At 41.5% G+C, this 16705-nt stretch overlaps 2 protein-coding genes across 4 annotated transcripts in view; one reads left to right on the top strand and one right to left on the bottom strand.

Annotated features, from left to right (window-relative positions):
* The window catches only part of LOC100556166 (glycerol-3-phosphate dehydrogenase 1-like protein), a 56226-nt gene that overhangs the window by 21971 nt on the left and 17550 nt on the right, over nucleotides 1–16705 (bottom strand). The window lies entirely within an intron of this gene.
* Nucleotides 12732–16705, top strand: part of osbpl11 (oxysterol binding protein like 11) — a 72232-nt gene continuing 68258 nt past the window's right edge. The window contains exon 1 of the mRNA XM_003214879.4: nucleotides 12732–13226. Within this exon, the coding sequence (XP_003214927.2) occupies nucleotides 13009–13226 (218 nt within the window). The 5' untranslated portion in view covers nucleotides 12732–13008. The remainder of the gene's footprint in view (nucleotides 13227–16705) is intronic.

Below are 16705 nucleotides of genomic sequence, written 5' to 3'. Positions count from 1 at the left end.
CATAGGTTCCCTGCCGAATGCTACCTTGAGCTTGAACTATTTACTTTATTCCTTTATGACTGTGTTCTGGGAAATGTGGAAGCAAGCCGGTACTAAATAACTCAATTCACCCTAATCTAATAATGCAGATATTTCATCTGAGGTTTCTGTTTCAGTCCGGTGTAACTGGAGAGTGGGTAATCTTTCTACTTGAGTTCATCTGAAATGTGAGAGAAAATAAGTTCTGAGTGTAGTCTTTACGGCTGTATGAGTTTCAGTGGCAAGCATTTTCATTCCAAGGGTATTAGCAGAGCCATTGTGATCCAAGAACTTTCAAAACATAATCTGGAGGACTGTATACAGATGCTGAGATTCTGAGATATGACTTCATAGATTGGAAAATACTCTGAATCTGAGTGCATGTGCTCAGCTTTGCAAGTTAAAGGGAATACTAATTGTAAGACCTAAAGATAATGTTAGTCATGTACTCTAATCACATATCTGGACCACAGTATAAACAATAACCCTGAGTTTGGGCTAATCCATTGAATTTTTATCAGTTAGGATTCTTTGCTTGCAGAAGGGTAGGTAAGATTATAAAGAGGTTGCACAAGACTTGTCATGTTAATCTTTCAGTACAAGGTCCAATGTAGAGCAAAATGACAAGGCCAGTCCCAGAAGGAGGCAAAGAGTGCATCTACACTGTAGAATCAGTTCAGTTTAACACATCTTGAACTGTCATGGCACAATGCTATGGAATCCTGGGAGTTGTAGTTTTATAAGGTTTTGGCCTTCTCTGCCAAAGTGAACAGGTGCCTTACCAAACTACAAATGCCAGGATTACATAGCATTGAGCCACAACAGTTAAAGTGGTGTCAAGATACATTCATTTGACAGTGTAGATGCACCCCAATAGAGAACTGAGGGCCCTTCTACACTGCCAGATTATCTGCTTTGAACTGGATTATATGGCAGTGTAGACTCATATAATCCAGCTCAGAGCAGATAATGTGGATTATCTGCTATGATATTCTGGGTTATATGGCAGTATAGAAGAGGCTTGAGTCTACACTCCCAAATAATATAGGATAAGCAGATAATCTGGGGTCAGATGCTGGGATTTAGGGCAGTGTAGCTCCAGCCCCAGTAAGGTTAAAAGTAAAGGATTAGTTTGAATGATGGAGGACCTTTCTGTCAACTATTATTACCTCCAGTTGTTGGAGCCCCTAGTTTGCAATAGGTCAAGCCCTTGGGCAAGCAGGGCTGCTGACTTGAAGGTTGTCAGTTTGAGTCTGGGGAAAGCGTGGATGATCTCCCGTCTGTCATCTCCAGCTCCTCATGCGGGGACATGAGAGAAGCCTCTCACCAGGATGGTAAAACATCAAAACATCCGGGCATCTCCTGGGTAATGTCCTTACAGACAGCCAATTCTCTCACACCAGAAGCAACTTGCAGTTTCTCAAGTCACTCCTGACACAAAATAAACCCCTCCAATTGTTCTACCTTAAATTCAGAGGCGGGTGAACTTAATGGCCAAATGTCAGAGAGAAACAACAAGGGGTGGCAACCTCTATCATGTCATGCCTGTTTGTGAAGGCTTATTTAGCTTGTTATTTTTGGAAAAGGTTGGGGGAGTCAAAACAGACTGAAATAGGAAGGCTTTCTGACATCCTTATTGTCAGGGACAGAACGCCACCAGATAAGATTCAACACAGTTTATTAAAGATACAGAACCAAAAAATGCTCATAAAAAACAAAGAGCTAGGCAAACACTCGCCTTCAATATGAAAAGTCACTCAAAACGGTTCAAAAGATAAACCGGATTAAACAGGAGTTTAATCCGGGTTAAACCAAAAATGCTTACTTCAGCCTGGCACTTTAAACAAACAAAAGCTGGTAAACAAAGATTCAACAAAACATAAATACTGGCAGCAGATTCCTCTCTGCTACTCAACAGCTGTGGTTGAGTAACTAAGTTGTTACTCCTCCGTGCAGCGGGCGAACTCCGGGTCCAAATACATCAATCAGGGTTGCAGCGGTCAGCGGGGTCCCAATCCGGTCCGAGGTCGATAGCCAGGTGCAGACGTCTTAGGTTCCACGAATTCCACCGATAGCCAAAGAAAGGGTAGTCCAAGGTCTCAGTCAGTCAGTCAGTCAGTCAGTCAGCCAGTCCAGCGTCAATTCCGAGTAGGTAAATAATGTCCGTCAAGAAGACGACGGAGGTCCAAGGTATTCAGCAAACGAAACACACCCGTCTTCAGGAAATTCCCAACAAGAGCCCAAGCGTTCGTCCAGATTACCTTGCCCAACGCAATTAGCCCTGGATTCAAGACCCCATTTTATGCCAGTTACAACTCCTCATCGCTATCAGCTATTACCCTAATTCCAGGTGCCTCATCATCATCATCCTCATCAGAGCTAAAACATCTTTGACTACGCCCCACAGCATCCCCAGCTGTGGATCCCGTTCCATCCCTCCAGCTCGTCCACGGGTCCGATCCTGCAACCCGCCAGTCGCTTCCCATGCTATCATTACCAGGAACACCCAAATCCTCCCTCACACGAGTCCATTCCATGTCATCCTCCTCTGAGCTAACCACCTCTTCCTCCATTCTCTCAGTAAAACCCTCAAAGGAGTCTCCGTCAGTTGATTCTGCAAATATGTCCCGCAGCCGTTTCCTTTCTCGCTCCTCAAGAGAGTCTGACTCTCGAGGAGTCTTACGACCACGTCTCCCAGTATTGGAGCCATAAGGCTCAACCATAACACTTATGGTTTTCACCTTGTACAAATTTAAGTGACCAATGTTTCTATTGAGCACTTTGAAACCAAAGGTGATACAGTGCTGAAGTGACAGTACAGTCGGACCTCCACATTTGTATAATTAACTTTTGTGGATTTGATGAATATGTCCTCTCTAGGAATCTCTAGGACCTCTAGCATAAGTGTATGGTCAACATCATTTCCCAGAGGAAACCCTTACCCAGGGTGTCCTCCAGTGTAACCTATTTACTTGGGTTAGTAGGGTTTCCAGAGTGCAAACTGGAGATAGATGTTGTACCTTTCATGGTTGTGTAGAAGAGGGAATTTCAGCAGGTGCTGCTTGTTATCTAATTGTGTGACAAGAAAAGGCTGTTGAAATTCCCTCTTCTAAATCGTTAGAACAGTGGTTCCTAACCTTTTTTTTGATCAGGGACCATTCTCCAACATTAGTACCAAAAGGGTTACGAATCTGTTTTTGGTCTACTTTAGATTCGGTTTGGTTATTTGAGGTGCTGATTCTGAAAAATGCATTGGATAGATTATGCCAGCTCTAGTTTCTGATACAGAACATATGCCATCCAGTAGTCACCATCTGCTCGCCCACAGAAGACCATATTTAATAATCTAGCGCTGATGTGGTCTATCCAATGCAATTTTCTGAATCAGCACCCCAAATAACCCCAGGAACAGGCCTAAAAACAAAGACACCAAGAAAAAATTGTTTTGATTGGGCTGTGTTGTAGTAATGGTGAGGCCGTGGACCATATTTTAGTTCTTGCGGACCGTTGGTGGTCCACGGACCACGGATTGGGAACCATTGCGTTAGAAGCACAGGAGCTGTCTTTAGTTTTCAATCAGATAGTCCTATGGCTCAGTTCTTTCTTTGCAGTTACTAAAGGTACATTGACGCTGTAGAATTAAAATGGGTTGACACCACTTTAACTGCCATGGCTGAATGCTATGGAATCGTAAGAGTTTTAGTTTGATGAGGCACCAGCGCTCTTTGGCAGAGGAGGCTCAAGACCTGATACAACTCCCAGGATTCCATACCATTGAGCCATGACAGTTGATGTAGTGTCAAACTGCGTTAATTCTATAGCATGTATTTCAGACTCAAGGCCCATCATGCCATTTATGTGGCCCTCCACTGGAATACAATCCCTGCATTACTCACCATTAGACATCATGATGGGAGCTATGATACAATAACATCTGGAAGGCTGCCCTTTGTTCTGTTTAATCCGGAGAGTGGGGTTTGGATTTGGACACAAGACTAGTAGACTTTAAAATGCCCTTTCACTTTTCCCAACCTCAGAACCACAGGTACTGCTGGGTTGCAATTCCCATTATCCCCAGTTTGCATGGAGGATAATTAAAAGAGATAGGAGTTGTTGTTCAATAACATCTGGGGGCCCAAACTGGGTAAAAACTAAAGAGCACAGACCTCAATGTAAAACGGTTACGGTTGGCCCTCTGTAACCATGAAATCTCCATCCAACGTCCCTTTGAAGGCAACCATAAGGCTGATATGGCCCTCGGTGAAACTGAGTTTGACACATTTATGAGTTTGGCACCTTGTAGATGCACCCCCAGACAGCTATGGTGCACTAAGCAGGACTTCATTGCTATTCTTCTCAGTCCTTGGCTCCAGGGAAACATAACTCTGCCTTATTAGAAGTGTGCTTCTTTCACAACCTAATTCTGGAGTATCAAAAACACAATTAAACACCAGGAACTGAAATTAAGCAAGAAGGTGGGCGGCTTGTGTCAGATGTAGAGAGCCTACTGTTGCCATGGGAACCAATATACAAAAAAAAATCCAAGCAGGGACAATAGAAAAATTGCTTGTAGGAAGTAGGAGGTCATGCTGTTTGGGGAAACGGAATGATCTCAGCCCATTTGACACAATTATTAATATGAAAGCACTGATACAAATAGGCAAAGATAGAATCTAAGTATCAAGCATGAAGAATACAATTTGCATGATGAAAAAAATCTTCCTTTTTGAAATCACCTTCAAACTGATTGCTGAATAGTTGCACAGGCAGCCTTGTAGATCAAGGGCAACACATTTGCTAGAAGTCTTAGGCATTCAGAGATACCCAAAAGCAAGAGCCTAGCTGCTCTGTAGATTTTATGTGGAAAACAATTAAATTGTATATGAGTCATACATAGACTGTCATTTGAGATGGTTCTTGCTAGTCTATTTTTCTGCAAGTGTACCTGGAAGCCTCATCCACCCTAATTTTTATTTTTGTGTCAGGATCAACTTGAGAAATTGCAAGTCGCTTTTGGTGTGAGACAATTGGCCATCTGTAAGGACCTTGCCCAGGGGACACCTGGATGTTCTGATGTTTTTATCATCCTTGTGGGAGGCTTCTCTCATGTCCCCGCATGGAGAGGGACATGAGAGAACCACTTTCAGTTTGAAACGGCATTAAATTATCAATGTGGATAATTGATCATTTTCAGTGTGGATGAGGAGTCCCCGGTGGCACAATGGGCGAAACCTTTTGCTGGCAGGACTGATAATTTCAAGGCTGAGTTGCTGACCTGAAGGTTGCCGGTTCGAATCTAACCCGGGGAGAGCGTGGATGAGCTCCCTCTGTCAGCTCCAGTTTTTACCATCCTTGTGAGAGGCTTTTGCTGTGCTGACAATTCCATAGGAAATCCTGGAACCAGTTTGTGGTTTTGATGGTGATTACACAAAGCACAGAGCACTGGTACAAATTAAGAGCTTTCTTTCAAACACTTCCTTGGATGTTGACAGTTTGATGGTAGCTTTGAACTGCATGAAATGGTCCGTGTTGATGGGGACAAAGACTGATGTCCAGATATGTTTTGCAGACAGAAGCTCCAAGGCTTAATCCATTGCATCTCCAATTATAGCAAGAAAAGAAACCTATCAGACAGTGGAGAACCACTGCAGTCAAAAGCTGACAACAATGGGCTAGACTCCCAACCTGTGATCTGAGAACCACTAGTGATCCCCAAGAACTAAAATATGGTCCATGGCCTCACTATTACTACACTCAGGGCCGGCTCTAGGTAATTTTAAAGTGTAAGCGAACAGAATTTTGGTGCCCCCCTCCCCCAAACCAATCACTGAAAAATAAAAGCATTGGATAAGCGAAAATGTTGGATAATAAGGAGGGATTAAGGAAAAGCCTATTAAACATCAAATTACATTATGATTTTACAAATTAAGCACCAAAACATCATATTTTACAACAAATCAACAGAAAAAGCAGTTCAAAACATGGTAATGTTATGTAGGAATTACTTATTTGAGAATTTAGCACCAAACATTGAACTGGGATATAGGGTAGTGTGGACTCAGATAACCCAGCCTCCACCTATTCTTCCTCCTCCTCCTCTCGGCGGGAGGGGGAAGGTGAGGGGGAAAAGAGGGGGGAGAGACAAAAAAGAAGCTGCTCATTAGCCTTAGGGCACTTGGAGGCACCTCAACTGTGCCCCCCAGAGGATGGCACCTTCAGCAACCGCGTAGTTTGCCTACCAGTTGAACTGCCCCTGACTACACTGTTGCAACAAGAGTGACTGGTCTCACGAAACCCTTTTATAGTGCTGAGGCAATGGGGATATTCGGAGGGGAGAGACTGACTACCCACATAAGGTGTGATAATAAGCCTTCTGACTTCTGCTTCTCCTCCTCCTCCCTCCCCGAGTGGAGCCATTCCATGTGGTGCCTGGAAGCATGGGTGCTTGGGTGTCTTCATTTTTAGGCCTGTTGCTAGTGTTATTTGCGGTGCTGATTCAGAAAATTGCATTGGATAGACCACATCAACTCTAGATTATTAAATATGGTTTTCTGTGGGTGAGCAGATGGCAATTACTGGGTGGCATATGTTCTGTATCAGAAACTAGAGCTAATGTGGTCTATCCAATGCAATTTTCTGAATCAACACCCCCAAATAACCAAACTGAATCTAAAGTTGACCAGAAACTGATTCATAACCCTTTTGATACTAATGTTGGATAATGGTCCCTGGTCAAAAAAAGGTTGGGGACCACTGATCTAGACAATAGACTCAATATAAGGCAGCTTCTTAAATTTCTCAAGCTCCTAAATGATGGTCAATTTGCTATTACTGTATTTTTTACACAAGCAAGTTTTCTGTGTAGAAAAGGAATAATACAAAAGTGTTATTAATCTAAGACAAATACTGTAGATGCAGATCCAATTTAGACACTAGGCCATGATTAATCTGAATTTTTGATGAAGAGGAAAAATTGTATCCATTATCCTCTTTTCCTCCTTGTTCTTCATATATCAATAGCTATTTTTTAAAAATTCAAACAAGCATTTACTGATTAATTGATTATAGGGCGTTGACTGCAAGTTTATGTTAGTAATTTATGTGTATCAGAAATCTTGGGAAATGTTTTTCCTAAGAATTCTTTAATGTCATCTTGTTATAACTTTTAACTTTTATAATATGCTGAAGTTTTTTTGGATGTCACTTAACTGCTAGTATTCTTATTTGTATATCTTCTTCCTACCACTTTTGCGAGGCCCCGAGATTCGAACTGGAACCAAAACAGACATGCCACCTAGGCCCCTTACATACAGCCGAATAAAATCCCACATTTTTTTCTTTGAACTGGGATCTATGTCAGTGTGGACTCTGATAACGCAGTTCAAAGCAGATAATGTGGGATTTTCTGCCTTGATATTCTGGGTTTTATGACTGTGTGGAAGGGCTCCTAATCTGTAACTGCTTCTCATTATGTCCTATCCCTCCTCTTTCAACAATTTTAGATCAGAACCACTGCAGGGGGCAAAACATTTGAGCATCTAGTTAATGTAATACATTTTTTAAAAAACTGAAGATGTTAAGTTAGGTATGTCTGTTTATTCATACCTAGACTATAGATCATTCTCATTCACACACATAAATACAATGTGCAAAAAGGCAACAATATAAAAGAGCAAGAATATGAAACTGTATAAAAGAACAGCATTATAAAACATCATAAAAAGCTGTGTCAAGTTACCATGTATTCTGGTCCTGTAAACATCTCAATTTGTGATGTTTCAGGACATCAGCAAACCACAAACTCTCAACTAATATCAGATATTGTTATTACTGTTGTTGTTGTTGATGATTATGGTGATGTATGTGCAGCAATATGAAAATTTGCATCAATTCTGCATGTTCTGATGTGGTAGCATTAAAGGTAATGTAGACCATGCTTTCTTAACACCTTTACAAAAAACAAGAAAAATGTGTTTGATGCTAGATCTGCTTCCATGCTTTCACGTGTAATATTCAGATTGATCACTGGGAGGCAACAGTACCTAAATAAAATTAATGTCTCTATCATTTTGTTTTAAAAGTATTTCTGATGTAAAAAATATAATTCATTTTTTCTTGTTTTGCCTAAGTATCCATTCTGGAAAAGCATAAAATAAAGACCATAGCTATAACAGAACTATTTTAATATGGCCTGTTAGCAAAGACAGATGCTGTATCTAATCAACTGCCTAGTTAATGAGATCTCCTTCTCTGGGAGTGCATTTACACTATAGAAATAATGCAGTTTGACCCCTTTATTGCTATGATTCAATCCTACGAAATAGTAGGAGTTATAGTTTGGTGATACACTAGTACTCTTTGGCAGAGAATGTTAAAGACCTTGTAAAACTACAACTCCCATGATTCCATAGCATGGTAAAGTGATATCAAACTGCATTAATTTTACAATGTAGATGGCCCCTGGATGTCTTTAAAAGAAGTTGGACTGCTACCTCCTGTGGATCCTTTATCTGGAGATCCTGCACTTAGCAATGGGACTAGAATCAAAGGCGCCTAAGGCCACTCTATACATCTATGCTAAGAAATAACTACGGTATATTATATTGATCCCTCAGTGAATAACTGATTACCTTCATGAGTAAAAAAAACACATGTACATGTATACATAGTCCTTTCATGTTTCATGCTAAAACTTTAAAGAGGACTAATTTAGAATAGGTTACCATACATAGGAAATGTTAGCTTTTATAAATGAAAAGATAATAATAAAGTCTTAATGTTCACATCCACCAAAGAGCAGGTTTCAGAATCATCAGTGAAATTTTCCTTCCCCTGTCAAGACTCAAGAGTCTTCAGTTGTGATCCCTTACAAAAGGGTCTTTATTTCAATTATCTTGAGATTACGGCAATTATCCACATAAAATACATTTCTGAGTAAACTGCCCCAGAGATGTACTTTATGTTCATAATTAGCCACAGCACTGGCAAAATGACTCCCTGCCTCTTAAAGTGTACTGCCCCAAAATGGGGAGGGGAACCTAGATAGAGAATTATCTACATTTCCCCCTCTTTGGTATGGAAGGACTGGTAGCTCTACTTCTGATTCCTGGTCCATGCAGTGTGGTGCCTTATCCCATCATTTTGCCACAAGGCATCCTTCCTGCTCAAACCATGGGTTACCCTTGATGCTAGTACACAAATTCCAATGAATAGAGGTTTTGAATTCAACCTGTAAGATTTTGGCATCAGACTCCAGCTGATGGGCTCAGTACTAAAATAATAAACACACAGCAAAGTAGATCATGTTGGTCTGAAATCTTGCTTGTTTTAAGTCAGTAATTCCAAATGAGTATGCAGATTCATCTACAGAAAGAACAGAAAGGCTAGCCTCTCTATTACATCAGAAAGATGAATAACAAAATCCTATATAGGGAGGTACAGTGGCACAGCGGGTTAAACCGCTAAGCTGCAGAACTTGCAGACTCGCAATTCCAGGGCAATATAAAGGGATTGTTTCCTCAGCTTAATACTGGTTTGTAAAGAAACCAGTCAAATGCATGTGAGAGTCCCAGGACAGATTTTATTAATTTATTAGATTTATAACTCATCTTTTCATTGTAAACAGCCATGATTTTGTTTTATTTATATAATATAAATAATGTATAATAATGAAGCAGCAGAATGTTTAAAAATGGCATCAGAATACACAGTCAATATAAAACAACGATTCACTGGTAAATATAATCCATCCAAACATCCACCACTAAATATAATGCATCCAAACATCTATTTAGATAGCAATAGACCTTGATTATCCTGATGCATAACCTGTACTCAGGTCATGAGGCTACTATTAAGGCAGAATACGAAGAAAGCAAATGGTTTCCAATTGGCAAAGGGTTCAGACAAGGCTGCATTTCTTCTCTCTGTTTAACTTTTATGCAGAACACATCCTATGTAGAGCAGGATTAGACTGCGAAAAAGGAGACAAAAACTGAAGGAACACCAGCCTTTCTAGATGTGCAGATGACACCACACGACTAGCAGAAAATAGCAAAGACCTGGAATGATGACTAAAGTCAGGGGGAAAAGTGCAAAGGGAGATTGACACCTGAACATAAAGAAAACAAAAAATAATAATCCCAGATGACTGACATCACTTTAAAGTAAACGATGAAGACACTGAAATAGTTCAGAATTTTACATGCTTTGGTTCAGTCATTAATCAGAAGGGAGAATGAAATTAAGAAATCAGAAAACTAGGACAGAAGAGGAAGTATGCCCCTTCTACACTGGCATATAATCCAGAATAAACAGATAATCCACATTATCTGCTTTGAACTGGATTATATGTGTCTACACTGCCATGTAACCCAGTCCAAAGGAGATAATCTGAATTTTATATGGCAGTGTAGAAGGGGCCTATGAAGGGACTAGGCAAGATCCTGAAGTGTCGAGACATCATCCAATACTAACATTAGGATAGTCCATGCTATTTTGTTTCTCATTTCTGGCTGGACACGTTGAGCAATGACCTGAAGACTGCTGGCATATACCCTGAAAAGGCACACAACAGGGTGAAATGGCGCCAACAAACCAATAAAGTGGACCCTGCCATCAAGCAGGATAAACACTGAAGAAAAAGAAGGAGATGTATATATCTACCTATATTTTCCCCTTTGCCCTGTTTCTTTCATAGAGGTTTAAAAAACCTCTATTTTTAAAATTAATTTATTGGAGGTTTATGTGGCTTGACATGCACGCGTTTCTTTGGTCCTATTTTATTCATAGAAGTGTTTGAAATGTTTCTGAAATGTGTCGTCTAAGGCTTTCGTGGCCGCAATCACTGGACTGCTGTGATCTTTCTGGGCTGCATGGCCATGTTCCAGAAGCATTATTTCCTGACGTTTTGCCCACATCTATAGCAGACATCCTCAGAGGTGTGTGAGGTCTGCTGGAAACTAGTCAAGAGGGTTTATATATCTGTAGAAGGTCCAGGGTGGGAGAAAGAACTCTTGTCTGCCTGAGGCAAGAGTGAATGCTGCATCTGGCCACCTTGATTAGCACTGAATGGCCTTACAGCTTCAAAGCCTGGCTGCTTCCTGCCTGGGGAATCCTTTGTTGGGAGGTGTTAGCTGGTCCTGATTGTTTCATGTCTGGAATTCCCCTGTTTTCAGAGTGTTCCTCTTTATTTACTGTCCTGATTTTAGAGTTTTTTAAATACTGGTACTCCAGATTGTGTTCATTTTCATGGTTTCATTGGGATTGTCCACCTGCTTGTGGATTGCAATGGCTTCCCTGTGTAGTCTGACATGGTGGTTGTGAGAGTGGTCCAGCATTTCTGTCTTCTCAAATAATATGCTGTGTCCAGGTTGGTCCATCAATTGCTCTGCTATAGCTGACTTCTCTGGATGGATTAATCTATGGTGTCTTTCATGTTCCTTGATTCATGTTTGGTGGTCCCTATGTAGACTTGTCCACAGCTGCATGGTATACGGTAGACTCCTGTGGAGTTGAGAGAGGGGATCCCTCTTGTCCTTCGCTGAACGTAGCATTTGTTGGATCTTCTTGGTGGGTCTGTAGATAGTTTGTAGATCATGTTTCTTCATCAGTTTCCCTATGCGGTCAGTGGTTCCCTTGATGTAGGATAAGAACACTTTTCCTCCAGGCGGATCTTGTGGCTTGTTCTTGGCTTGCAGCTCTAATGATGTCAATACTGGAGTCTCCATTGGCCTGTAGAGCCCAGTTTAGGTAGTTCAGTTCACTTTTCCTCTGGGTGGATCTTTATCTTTATTCCTCTGGCTTCTGAATTATTATTATTACTTTTTGTGTCAGGAGAGACTTGAGAAACTGCAAGTCGTTTCTGGTGTGATGTTCTTCCTGAACATCAGGAAGATCTTCCTGGCTGTGAGAGCTGTTCAGCAATGGAACTCTCTGCCCCGGAGTGTGGTGGAGGCTCCTTATTTGGAGGCTTTTAAGCAGAGGCTGGATGGTCATCTGTCGGGGGTGCTTTGAATGCGATTGCCTGCTTCTTGCAGGGGGTTGGATTGGATGGCCCATGAGGTCTCTTCCAACTCTACTATTCTATGATTCTATGAATTGGGAGGCTTCTCTCATGTCCCTGCATGGGGAACTGAAGCTGACAGAGGGAGCTCTCCGGATTCGAACCTGCGACTTGTCACCAGTCCTGTCAGCACAAGGGTTTAACCTGTCGCGCCACTGGAGGCTTCTGAAATGAAAGTAGAGTCTCACTTATCCAACACTCGCTTATCCAACGTTCTGGATTATCCAACGCATTTTTGTAGTCAATGTTTTCAATACATAGTGATATTTTGGTGCTAAATTCGTAATACAGTAATTACTACATAACATTACTGCGTATTGAACTACTTTTTCTATCAAATTTGTAGTATAACATGATGTTTTGGTGCTTAATTTGTAAAATCATATCCTAATTTGATGTTTAATAGGCTTTTCCTTAATCCCTCCTTATTATCCAACATATTCGCTTATCCAACATTCTGCCGGCCCGTTTATGTTGGATAAGTGAGACAGACTCTACTGTATTGGAGGCGGGTAGACTTCTTCCCTCGCGCATGCGCACTATTCTTCTCCCCTGCCATTGCCCGTAGCAAAGATGGCGGGTCCGGCTCGCTTGCCTCAGCGGAAGAAGGCCGGAATGAGAAAGAGAGAGAGCGAGAGAGATGAGGAGACGGACGGGCATGGCGCGGAAGAGGCGAGGCTGACCCGGAAGGGGTGGAGGTTGTGCCGGCGGCGGCATTGGAGGCCGCCCCGTTCCTTCCCCTCGCCTCAGTGCGGGCTGTGGCTGAGAGCGGGGAAAAGGTGGTCGCCTGTGTGTTTCACGTCCAGGGCAACTCCGCAAAGCTGCTCGGTCGGGAGGAGGAGAGAAGACATGCCTGTCCCCCCCTCTTCCTCCTCCCTCCTGTCCCCCTTAGCCAAGGCCCCTCGGTGAGTGAGCAGCCCCTCGCCATGCAGAGTGGGGAGGCTCTCGCCGCGGTCCCTCCCGTGGCACAAGCCTCCCCGCCTCTCCCAGCCCCCGCCATGAAGGCCTCGGAGAGCAGCGAGGGCAGGACGGAGGCGGGCCCCCTGGCCCAGAACTGCCCCAGCAAGGCCAGCACCGCCAGCAGTAGCAGCAGTAGCAGCGGCCTCAGCAGGGGAAGCGCCGCCACCAAGGCCTGGCAGTACAGGTAAGGCAAGGAAGGAAGCAGAGCGGCTCAGCTGTGTGGTTTGTCAGCAGAGGCTGGATGGCCATCTGCTGGGAAAGCTTTGGTTGAGTGTTCCTGCATGGTGCAATGGGATTGGACTGGGTGGGTCTAGGGGATATCCCAAGTCTATGATTCTGTACCAGGCTCAGGCAAACTTCGGCCGTTCGGGTGTTTTGGACTACAACTCCCACAATTCCTAACAGCCTCAGACCCTTTCCTTTCCCCCCTCTGCCACTTAAGTTTATGGTGTCCCCCCCCCCCCCCCCCGATATTTTGGAATACAGTAGAGTATTGTTCAACCTTTGCTTATTCAACGTTCTGTATTATCCAACACAGTCTGCCTTTTAGTAAATGTTTTTGTAGTCAATGTTTTCAATACATTGCGATATTTTGGTGCAAAATTCATAAATACAATTATTACTACATAACATTAACGTGTATTGAACTACTTTTTCTGTCAATTTGTTGTAAAACATGATGTTTTGGTGCTTAATTTATAAAATCACAACGTAATTTGATGTTTAATAGGTTTTTCTTTTATGCCTCCTTATTATCCAACATTATTGCTTATCCAACATTCTTTCGACCCGTTTATGTTGGATAAGCAAGACTCTATTGTATATAGATCTATACACACATAATGGCTACATATATGTGTATAATGGGATATCTTGGAAATGAGAAGAAACTTTAAACACAAGTGTTGTCGAAGGCTTTCATGGCTGGAATCACTGGGCCAAACGTCAGGTGAGAATGCTTCTGGAACATGGCCATTCAGCCCAGAAAACTAACAGCAACCCAGGAATATTATTATTATTATTATCCCCCTTTATATATAACGACATAGTAAAAAGGGTTTACCTTGTATAAAATGGCAAAATCCTAGAGTGCATTAGCATTGTAGAAGGAATATTATTATTATTCCCCTTTATATATAACAACATGCTAAAAAGTGTTTCCCTTGTATAAAATGGCAAAATCCTAGGGTGCATCAACACTGTAGAAGGGATTTATTGTTATTATTGTTTCCCATTATATATAACAACGTAAAAGGGGTTTCCCTTGTATAAAATGACATAATTCTAGGGTGCATCAGCACTATAAAATGAATATATTATTATTATTATTATTCCCCTTTATATATAATGATATAGTAAAAAGGGTTTCCCTTCTATAAATGGCAAAATCCTACAGTGTATCAATACTGCGGAATGAATATCCAACATTCGCTTATCCAACATTCTGGATTATCCAACACAGTCTGCCTTTAAGTAGTCAATGTTTTTGTACTCAATGTTTTCAATACATTGTGATGTTTTGGTGCTAAATTCGCAAATACAGTAATTACTACATAGCATTACTCGTTAATTCCTCCTTATTATCCAACATATTCGCTTATCCAACGTTCTGCCGGCCCGTTTATGTTGGAGAAGTGAGACTTTACTGTATTATTATTCCCCATTCTATATATATAAAAATGTAATGTGCTTTTTCCCATGGAGTAAAAAAAACAAAACCACTGAACCAAATCACGCCAAATTTGGCCACAAAAGACAGTCATCCAATCTATTTCTTTCAATAAAAAACCTAGAAAAATCCAAATTACAGAGGACGAGGAAGAGCTGTTCTCCCCCTGGCTGTCAGTTTGAAGGGTAGTTCCTGCCCCTTTAGGCCTCGCTCACTTTGTGTCCTAGCAACCCTCTCAGCCACAATGGCTGAGGGTTCACTTAGGCCTCTTCCACACTGCCTATAAAATACAGATTATCTGACTTGAACTGGATTATATGGCAGTGTAGATTCAAGGCCTTTTCACACAGCTATATAACCCAGAATACCAAGGTAGATAATCCACAGTATCTGCTTTGAACTGGACTATCTTGAGTCCACATTGCCATATAATCCAGTTCAATGTGGATTTTATACAGTTGTGTAGAAGGGGCCTCATATAATCCAGTTCAAAGCAAATAATATAAGATTATAAATATAATATATAATAATTACTGTGGTATAATAAAACAGAACAATATAATCTTTGAAATCGGGACAGTAAATAAAGAGCAACACTCTGAAAACAGGGGAATTCCAGACAGGAAACAATCAAAGGATTCCCCCAGGGAGGAAGCTGGGGAGGGAGAAAAGTATAGTGTATTTTCAGAGTCATTATTATTACTATTATTATTAATATTATCAGTATTGTGTTGCTGTGAACCATGAAAATGAACACAATCTGGTTCCAAGTATTAAAAACTCTAAAATCAGAACAGTAAATAAAGAACAACACTCTGAAAACAAGGGAATTCCAGACATGAAACAATCAGGGCCAGGTAACACCTCTCAACAAAAGATTCCCCCAGGGAGGAGGCAGCCAGTCTTTGAAGCTGAAAGGACATTACATGCTAATCATTCAGGCTAATTGCAGCATTCATACTTGCCTCCAACAGACAAAAAAGGAACAACCAGAAATATTACATATTCACAAGCTTTAGGTAATAACATATACTAACATGCAAGTATAAGGGGGCAGATGGCAACCATGCAAACATTGCTTGATGGTGTTCCAATGTTGCCCTTGGTGAGTATGTTAGAGTTATTTTTGTTGTTTTAGTAATATTTTGAAAAGGTTTCTACCCTGCCTGATCCCTTAGAAATAAAACGGGCATCTGCTGCTTTAAGGTAAAATAATATAACCACCAAAATAAAATAGCCACTTCAGATTTTTCCCTTAAACAAAACAAACAAGTAATGTTGTGTGACTTCTAGAAAATGTCCAGGCATGGTCTTCCAGAAGAGACTTTGAGGCTATAGAACAGTTATTAGAATGTTGTTTGGTCTTTCCTAATGGAGGTTTATTGGAAAATGTCAAGAAATTACATTTTTGTAGATTACAGTATTCAGTCAGAGGTGAAGATGATATCAAGTTATATAGGGACTGTGCCAGCTAGATCAGGGATGGGAATTGTATGGTCATCCATATGCTGAACCGCAGCTCCAATGATCCCCTTTGCCAATCCTTCCTTGAGTACGCTAATGTAGGCTTATAGAAATTGCAGTTTAACAAATGCTTCTAACCAGAGTTTGTCAGAACTGTTCTGGATCAGAATTAGAACTTTTCATGATCATTCGTAGTACATTAATAATAATGCCCTGGAGACTAGGACGCGGAACAATGGCTTCAAACTACAGGAAAGGAGATTCCACCTGAACATCAGGAAGAACTTCCTCACTGTGAGAGCTGTTCGGCAGTGGAACTCTCTCCCCCGGACTGTGGTGGAGGCTCCTTCTTTGGAGGCTTTTAAGCAGAAGCTGGATGGCCATCTGTCAGGGGTGCTTTGAATGCGATTTCCTGCTTCTTGGCAGGGGGTTGGACTCGATAGTCCATGAGGTCTCTTCCAACTCTACTATTCTATGATTCTATGATTCTAACCAATTCCTCAATACTTTATTTCCCATACCACCACACT

The sequence above is a fragment of the Anolis carolinensis genome, chromosome 1 (assembly GCF_035594765.1).
Source record: "Anolis carolinensis isolate JA03-04 chromosome 1, rAnoCar3.1.pri, whole genome shotgun sequence".
Classification (NCBI taxonomy): Eukaryota; Metazoa; Chordata; class Lepidosauria; order Squamata; family Dactyloidae; genus Anolis; species Anolis carolinensis.
The sequence above is the reverse complement of the archived record's forward strand: the minus strand, read 5'-3'. Positions and strand labels throughout refer to the sequence as shown.